Below are 9656 nucleotides of genomic sequence, written 5' to 3' on the forward strand. Positions count from 1 at the left end.
TAAAATCAATCAACAGCATAAATGACTGGTAGGGATTGGTAAGAGACAGCAAAGGAGAAAATGGGTCTTGAGCATCAAGATGCAGATTCTGATGCTTACTTAACTGCATGTAATGAGCTGCACAAGAATAAAGGGCTGAAATTTGTGTTCTTATGTTTTGTCTTAATCACCATGATTAAGAAGAGATGCCAATGATCAACAATAAAACAACATAGATAGCAATATTGTTAATTAATAAAAAGAAGTTGGACCGGACAGAATATGTGCCTACTTCTAAAAAAAGCTATCCACTGCCATAGCTGAACCTCTAAGCATAATCTTTGAAAAATCTTTCAGGACCAGCTCCTTGACTAACCTATGGTCATAAGCCACGGTCATCCCCATCTTCAAAAAGGAAGACCCCAGCCTAGTTGAAAATTACAGACCAATCTCTTTATGCTGCATCACCTGTAAAGTCATGGAATCAATTATTAACCAATCCATTATCCTCCACTTAGAGACGAACAACCTACTCTCTAATAAACAATTTGGTTTCAGAAAAAAACTATCCTGTAATCCGGAACTCTTACACTGTAAAAACATATGGACTACACAACTCAATCAGGGCAAAGCAATAGATACAATCTACATAGACTTCTGTAAAGCCTTTGATTCAGTGGTATACAACAAACTACTCCTAAAACTAAAATCTTATGGTATCTCTGGACGCCTGCATAACTGGACAGAAGCATTCCTGTCAAACAGACAACAAATGGTCAACATTGGGAGCATCCTATCAAATTCTGTACCTGTCAACAGTGGTGTCCCCCAGGGCAGTGTATCTAGGACCAACTCTTTTCATACTCTACATAAATGACCTCTGGGATCACATTAAAAGCAACTGTGTTCTCTTCACTGATGATGTAAAGCTATTCAACACCACAGATTATACTGCTACCCTCAACTATGTGTCAGAATGGTCAAACAAATGGCAACTTCAAATCTCAACAAATAAATGCTCTGTCTTACATATTGTCAAAAAAAATCAAAATAAAATACAAGCTGAATAGTCAAGACCTTGTTGATGATCCAAACTCTGTCAAGGACCTTGGAATACTCATCTCCAATGATCTAAGTGCTAGAGCCCACTGTAACTACATTGCCAAAAAGGCATTAAGAGTTGTTAACCTAATCCTGCGTAGTTTTTTCTGTGGTAATATCACACTAGCTAGAGCATACAAAACATTTGCTAAACCAATACTTGAATATAGCTCATCAGTCTGGAACCCACATTACGTATCTGATATCAACACAGTTGAAAGTCCAGAAATATTTCACAAGAGTTCTTCACTCCTCTACTCATTGCAGAATACCTTATGCCACCAGACTTGAAATTCTAGACCTAGAAAACCTAGAACTACGCCGCCTTTGGTCCGATCTAAGTATAGTCCATAAAATTATATATTGCAATGTCCTACCTGTCAATGAATACTTCAGCTTCAACCATAACAATACAAGAGCACACAACAGATACAAACTCAAGCTGAACCGCACCAAACTTGATTGCAGGAAATACGACTTCAGCAACAGAATAGTCAATGTCTGGGATACTCTACCTGACTCTGTGGTTTCTTCCCCAAACCCCAAAAACTTTAACCTTAGACTGTCTACTATTGGCCTCACCCCTTTCCTAAGAGGTCTGTAGGGGGTGTGCATAAGCGCACCAACGTGCCTACCGTCCCTGCCCTATTGTTTCATTTTTCTTTTATGTATCTATTTCATGTATTCATAACTATGTTTATACTTATACCTGTTATCTTATAATCGCTTGACAAAATAAATAAACAAACAAATAAAGAAATCTAGAGGTGCTGGCATGGTAAAACTGGTGAGGGGATATTTATTCCTATTCTGCGGTCTTGTCTATGATTACCTCATTCTGGTTGGTATCTATAGGAATGTTCATATGGCCATATAAAGATGAATACAGCTTAAATACCTATTTTGCTCAAATCTCAAATATAGTATGAGAATTGCATTTGCATTTTTTACACATTCCAAAACTTGCAATTTATCACTTTATGTTGTCTTGGCAACTTTAAGACCTGTGGAAACTCCCAGAATTCCCAGCCAGCTGGTTGGGGAAAGCTGGGATTTGAAGTTACCAAAGTTGAACACCTCTGAGATAAATGCTTTCTGTTCATGAACTTGCTTTTTATCATTGTAATGGACAGACTATCATTACTTTTGGGCTTAAAAATTATGGGTTTTCTTCTATGCAAATTAGAATATTCTTGCTTCATTTTGCTCTTGAGGGCTTTTTAATATTAGAGAAAAATTATAGAGACAGAAGGAAGACAAGGAGGCTCAGTACAGAACAATAATAATTTATCTACAGCACCCTGTTTTAACTTGGCAATTTAAGACTACAATTCCCAGAATATTCCAGTCAACATATTGGCTGGGAAACTCTGGGACTTAAAATCCACACATCTTTAAATTGTTGGGATTGACAAACAGACCAATCGTACTGCAAATATTATCAGGGATAAAAATTGCGCATTAGACTGAACTACATTTGAAGACATCCGATTATCGACAACAGAAAAAAATGAGTTTCTTAGAGTTTGCAGCAGACACCATGCTGATGAAGCCCTTCTCTTTGAGCGCCATCGCGGCTCCTCCCTTTCCGCGAAATCTCCAGGCAGCGAAGGAAAACGGCGTGGCCCCATTTATCGTTGGTCGGACCGCTCCGTGTTGAGAGACACGTGTTTTCCTCGTTGTTGTTTCGGGTCGTTTGGGTGTTTGGTCTTAATAAAAGTATTCCATTAAAAAAAAAACCACATACGCACAGAGCTTTTCCTTTTTAAATTCAGGGCTCGTCCCCTACTGAAAGGGAAGAGGTTACAGGCAGGTTAGAGACACAGGTCTCTCCCGCCAACTGGCGCCCGTCACTCTCGGTGTTCCCGGCTTCCCCCTGGGCTCTCCTGCGCGGCATTCTCGGCGCTGGCGGCGAAGGAGAGGCTTGCCAACCCGACGCCGGGCGAAACTCCTGCCTTCCCCGCCTCTCGCAGGCTCAAAGGGCACCGGCGCGAAAGGGGCGAGGCTCTGCCTCCGCCGCCCTCTCCTTTTTCAGACTGCGGTGAAACTCCGGTGAAACTCCCGGGCGCTGACAAGGGAGGAGGTGCAAGTTCTCCTGGGTCGCCGCCGCCGCCGCCGCCGCTGCCAGATCCAGTAGGGAGCCCTGCCGCGGATATGGGGCGCCTCTGCCAGGCTTGGCTGGGGGTCCTGCTCTTGGGAGGAACTCTGGCCGTCGCCTCTGTTACAGGTGAGAAGCGAGAGGTGCGCTCGGAAAACTTTTCGCCCTCTCGCGTCTTCTTTTCCATCGGAGCCGGGGATCCCCGCCTTTCGGGACCGGTGGGGAGACGGGCTGTTCTGGTGGACATGCTATGCATGTGTCCCCCAAGGGGCTGCTGGACGAGGGGTGTTGGGGGGGGTGTCCTTGGCCTCTCAACAAAATGGCTGCCGTGGCGATAGGACCAAGGATAAAAACCTGTTTTATCAGAATGGCTACCTGCTCTTTCCCTTCTGCCCCTACTCCGCATCCGCACGACTCTTTTGCTGATCCTGACCCTTTGGGGATCATCAGGAGGACAGCTTAGCGAAGATCCCACCCCCCTTGATTTTCTTTTGTGAGAAAGGTTAGGGGCCTTTCTTGGGGAAAATAAGAGGCTGGATCTGGTGGTGGTCTGCAGCTTCGTTCCCCGTTTCCTTTTTCAAAAAGGAAAAATGCCAGGTAGGACAGGAAATCTATCTGGCACAGAGGGAGATTTTTTAGGTGTGCGGCTGTCCTCTGGGCACCCCATTGGGAATTTACCTTGACAGTCTAGCCTAGGCTATAGAAAATGTTCTTGTGTAATCAAAACAGGAGTAACTTCGTTGGGACTTAACTCCCCAGCGAATGTGTGCATTGAGTTGCTGTAGTGATGTTATCTATTCACTGAAGCTTCTTTGTTATTATGTTTGATAAATTGAAGCTTAACCTGGTGACACAGCATAGTAGTTCCTAACAGAAACAGGTTCTTCAGAGGAGAAGCAAAAGTTTGTTTTTTTAACTTCTTTGAAGCTAAGATCTCTAGTTACAAAGACGAAGTCCAGAAGTTCAGGAAACTATTTTCTGCCTTGACTGCTTGAGAAGTCTCAGCTTAGCGCTTGAAAAGCTGACTTGTAGCAAACTAATTAATACTTCTTGTACTTTGATTGTTAGTGAAAAAATCTAAAGAGTTTATTTCAAAAGCCCACTACTTTTTCTCTTACAAGTTACGGTTGAACTTTGTTGTTTTCTTGTTGCCTATATATGGAGCTAAGGGCAGAAGTACCTGTTTTCCAGTAATTGGTTGATGTGAATACATCTTCAGAATAGCATAAAAACTCATTCTTTTAAAGCTGTCTTAGAATGATAACATTAGATTGGAAATATAAAAATTAGCCTTTCATAAAGGAGCATCACAGTATTTTTCCTTGAATGAGCTTATTACACACACACACACACACACACACAGAGAGAGAGAGAGAGAGAGAGAGTACTCTGTTCACTTTAATTCATTTTGATTGCTTAGAAATTTTAACCTGGATTATAAAGAGAATGTTAGATTCTAAGAAAAGTGATAGATGAATTTACTGTATGTGCAATCCAGTAATATGAATGACTGCATCAACATGAACAAGTGGTATATGATGCTAAAGCAAGAAGTCCTTCCTATCTTGGTTTATGATATAATTTTGCAGTTTGATGAGTTGGGCAGTGGTGCATTCTTTTGGAGTTGGAAGAAAAAGGAGAATGTATCTGCAGTTAAACTGACCTCCATATTTTGTGGGAGTTGACAGAGCAAATTCATATGTAATAACAATTAATGCAGTGTTTACAGTTTAATACTTAGTATTACCTTCATTAACTTGCATTTATATGAAATGCTGAGAAAGGATGAAGAGTTGGGATATTAAGGTATTATTCTATAGAGCCAAATAACTTGGAATGTATGTGGTGACCTTAAATTACTCAACATGAGAAGAACCTAAAATGCCCTTTACTTAGATGAACAAGCTGTGGCTTTGTCTAATAAGGATTCCCTCTCTGCTTGGGACAGAGTACATACTTTCTATATAAGGGAAGTGGTTCCTGTTTTTCCACCCAAGATACTTTCAAGGGTGTACTGTACAGAAACATGATCTTTTCCAGTGAACACTGAACTGAGTTTACATAAATTAATGGATGAACATTATCCAGTTAATAATAATGTCCTCCCACACAACACCATGAATAGAATATAAAATGCACAGTCAAATAAGTTAGTCCTGAGTATGCTAGAATAAAACAAGCTGGTGATACAACACCATGAATAGAATATAAAATGCACAGTCAAATAAGTTAGTCCTGAGTATGCTAGAATAAAACAAGCTGGTGATATTGAGTTCTTGGGAACTGGCAGACAAGAATATTGTGCCTGTTTCTCAATTTCTTGCACAAGGATAAGTGAAGTTACATGTTGTGAATCAATACATGATTCTCAAAGTAATGTTGATGCTACAATACTAGTTGACAGATTTATTGTGTTTTATTAATCAAACTGAAATGTTAATATATATTGCTAGTCCATGTATAATATGACATATCTTAAATAAATAAACCAATTGAAGAGAAGTGGGATGGGGCATTTCTAAGAAAAGAAAAATATTATTTCCCTTTACTTACTTTCTATACCCTTAAGATAAAAATAAACTTAACAGGGTTGGAAGTAAAACCAGTTGTAAATTACTAATATGCTTATGTTATTTAGTGAGCAAAAATGAGTGTTTAGAGGATGAGTTATATATTTATATACCCATGTGAGTTTCTTGAGGAACTTATTTGAAAAAAAATGAAAAATTAAAAAGGGTGGGGGGGCTGCATATATTTTGGCTAGCTGGCCAGCTCACACTAGCTGGACAAAGTGGGAATTTGGTATATGCATTTGTTCTAAAAATGTGTAGCTCTGTCCATAATAGCCTACAAATTCAAACTGATCCGTCTGAAGTGAGACTGCAATTTAGACTGCAGGAATTGCATCTTTTTCCCTTTATAGAAAGCAAGGATGTTGGGGTCAATCCTAGACAAGAACTTTTCTCATTCATATACAACATCTACCTTATTTTGTTGTCCCCCAGATGTTTTGATTAAAGCCAATTGAAAATTTCCTTGCTGGCATTAAATCCTCTACAGTGGCAACAAATGTTATTTCTTAAAATAGGAAATTGCCTTTCCAAATTTGCTATTCAGGCCAGACTAGATATGATTTAATCTATAGAATTGGAATTAGATGCTAACATTAAAAAGCAAGAAAAGTTGCAGAGCTGATCATTCCTTTCTGTCTCTCCCCTTTTGGCTCCATCCAGAAGGCTGAAACGTAATTTGCAGCAGGTTATATGCAGAAACGTAATCTGGAGCAGGCAGGGGCAATGTTTGGAAGTTAGAGTACAGGGAAAAATAGGTATGTTAAGGTATACATTTAAGGCCCTTCTTTCATTCCTTAAACTTCCCAATCCTTCCTATTCTAGATTCATCTTTCTCCTTTTTTAGAGTTTTACAGCACCTATTTTGCCTCGTAAAATCTGTCCAAAGTTGTGACTTTTATGACATCGATTAGCTACATCCCTACACCTGAAGAGGACTTTGTCTCCCCTCTTCCAACTTTAAGAAAAACACTTTAAAACGTGACAGTAATACCAGTAATTGTACCAGTAATTGTCAACTTACAACCACAATTGGGACTGGAATTTTGGTTGCTGAGCGAAGTGCTTGTTAAGCAAAATGCATGACTGCTTCTCTCAGTGACCACAACCCTGGCATTCAGGGTTGTAATTGCTGAGCAGTCTTATGGGATCAGATGGAGTCCCAGTTAAGGACCATGAGGTATCAGAGGGTGGAGTAAGAACTGCGAGGCTCCACTCAGGAATTGAAAATCCTCCTTCCTCAAATCCAAGCAGGATTTTCAGACCCCCGAGGGAAGAGACACTTAGGCACAGCCTGTGCCAGGTCTTACCTTGCCTCCCTGCCTGGATTTCGAGTCCCTCCCATCCGTGGAAACTGGCTGAAAGAGCTGTCTGCTGAAGGCTTTCAGTGGCCTTCTGTGCATGAAAGGGAGTTGAACTCCTTTGGCTGGGTTCAGGAATAAAGCTGAAACCTTCATCAGCTCCCATTCTGCACCCCGCTAAAGGACTTCAAGTCTCCTTTGGAAGCGAATTCCTTTAGTGGAGTGCAGGAACAAAGCTTCAGGATTTGAGTCCATTTTGTACCCCTCTGAAGAAGTTCAGCTCCCCTCAGTGGACAACTCTTTCAGCCAGTCCACAAAGATGAAAGGGAATCTTTCCAGTAGCCAGCAGCAGTTTGCAACCTTCCCTGCCATCTTCCCCACTGACTTCTTGGGGAAGGTGGCAGAAAAGAATCTAAATGTAGGGTGCTTGGTCATAAGTATGATGTTTCTGATGCTGTCATAATTCCAGACTGTTGTTGAGGACTACCTGCAGAGTTTTTCTCATTATTCTTCCTCCTGGAGTCAAGTTAGCCTTTGTAGTCTCCTCAATTCAACAGCATTTTTACCCAAAGCATATAAATTATGGTACCAATTATGTATTTATAACTTGTTACTTCATTATATAGGCTGTGTGGGGGATTGTTAATGGCCAAGTAGCTTAACATGTTTGCTTTATTTCTTTTTTAGTGAGAAACAAAACTGGTGTTTCAGTAGGAGGAAGAAGCTTAGTTGGTCTTAAAACCAATTCAACAAATAAAGACACATACAATATAGATGACCCTGCAACCAAAATCCTCACAGGAAAACTGACTACAATTTTCCTCCCAATGGTCTACATTATAGTCTTCATCATTGGCTTGCCAAGCAATGCCTTGGCTCTGTGGGTTTTCTTCTTCAGAACAAAGAAGAAGCATCCTGCGGTGATCTATATGGCTAATTTGGCTCTGGCAGATCTCCTTTTCGTAATCTGGTTCCCTCTGAAAATTGCATACCATATTAATGGCAACAACTGGATCTTTGGGGAAGTCCTGTGCAAAATACTTGTTGGGTTCTTTTATGGAAACATGTACTGCTCCATTCTTTTTATGACATGCCTCAGCGTGCAAAGGTATTGGGTAATTGCAAACCCCATACTGCACTCAAGAAAGAAGTCAGAAATTGCTACAAAAGTTTCAGCTGCAATATGGATCCTGCTGCTGCTTGGCACAATGCCTCTATATCTTGTGAATCAAACTGTTTATATTGCTAACCTTAACATCACTACATGTCATGATGTCTTACCGCAGTCTGTGTTGGCCAACGACATGTTTAACTACTTCCTTTCTCTGGCTATTGGAGTCTTCTTATTCCCAGCTCTTCTCACAACTGGGGCTTACATTCTCATGATAAAGACTCTTAATGCTTCCATTACAGATGTAACGATTGGGAAGAAAAGAAAAAGAGCCATCAAGCTCATCATTACTGTACTTTCTACATACTTGATCTGTTTTTTGCCGAGCAATATTCTGCTGGTGGTGCATTATGCCCAGATCAAAAACAGTAACATATATGCATTTTATATTACAGCCCTTTGCCTTTCTACTCTAAACAGCTGCATCGATCCATTTATCTACTACTTCATTTCAAAAGACTTCAGGGATAATCTAAAAAATGCCCTCCTATGTCGAAGTGTGCGCACCACCAAGAGGATGCAAATCTCTCTCTCTTCAAACAGATACCCAAGAAAATCCCCCTCTTATTCCTCTAGCTCAAACACAACTAAGTCCACTTATTAAATTTATGTGTACGACACGCAGGTGTGTCTGGGTTTCCATGGACAGAACATGAAACCAAACTCTAGTGACATTTAAACAAAGACCTCCTTTCCATACAAAATTATATGAACAAGCATGTTCTTTACCAAGGGAAAAATCAAAATGGCACCCCTCATATGGACAATATTTGAGTTTGGGTTTGTTTTTACAAGTGATTAGCAGGTGTGCAAATAAGTTTTTCCATGTTGATGTTAATCAAACAAGCATCTTGAATTCAGGCGCAGGTGATGATCCTAACTAACATTAACTAGTTTGAGATTTTAGACAACTTCTGTTCTATAAGAACAGGGGGAACTGTAGAAGAACATACATGAGTAATTGTATGTATTTGCCAAACCTGTCTTTTCCTTATCCAGGATCTGTGAAAGCCCTGGAATACTGTATTATTAATATCCCAGTGACTGATCTTTGCACTAATATACTTAATACTTTCGTTTTAACTATGCTGTGAATATGCAGTGTTTCCAATAATATAGCTTGTAAATTGTAGGTTTACTGAAATATTTTAAATGTTTTTAATTAAATAAAGGAACACTTTTATATACTTATTTGAGTTTGTTTGGATTGATAAGAAATGTGTGAAATTTGCTTTCACTTTAATCAAACTTCTTTCTTCACGTGAAAGTTCCATTTTCTTCTCACTTGCTCCAAATGAAATAAAGATTTAAGAACGACATTTCCAAAGCAGTGCATGGATCAATAGAAGAATTAGTTGATTTCATTTTCTCCGCTGTAAGATCCCCACCAGGGCCGTAAGTGTGTCTAGCCAGGCTTCCTGCCCACCTAATTGTAT

At 40.0% G+C, this 9656-nt stretch overlaps 1 protein-coding gene across 1 annotated transcript; it reads left to right on the forward strand.

Moving 5' to 3' along the window:
* Window positions 1-2964: 2964 nt before the first annotated feature.
* On the forward strand, window positions 2965-9407 carry F2RL1 (F2R like trypsin receptor 1). The gene is made up of 2 exons (XM_026717821.2): window positions 2965-3307; window positions 7737-9407. The coding sequence occupies exons 1-2, from the start codon at window positions 3235-3237 to the stop codon at window positions 8822-8824; spliced, it is 1161 nt and encodes a 386-aa protein (XP_026573606.1). The 5' UTR covers window positions 2965-3234; the 3' UTR covers window positions 8825-9407.
* Window positions 9408-9656: the final 249 nt, after the last annotated feature.

This window comes from Pseudonaja textilis, chromosome 2 (assembly GCF_049901715.1).
Source record: "Pseudonaja textilis isolate UNSWEBS1 chromosome 2, rPseTex1.2, whole genome shotgun sequence".
In the NCBI taxonomy this organism is placed as follows: domain Eukaryota; kingdom Metazoa; phylum Chordata; class Lepidosauria; order Squamata; family Elapidae; genus Pseudonaja; species Pseudonaja textilis.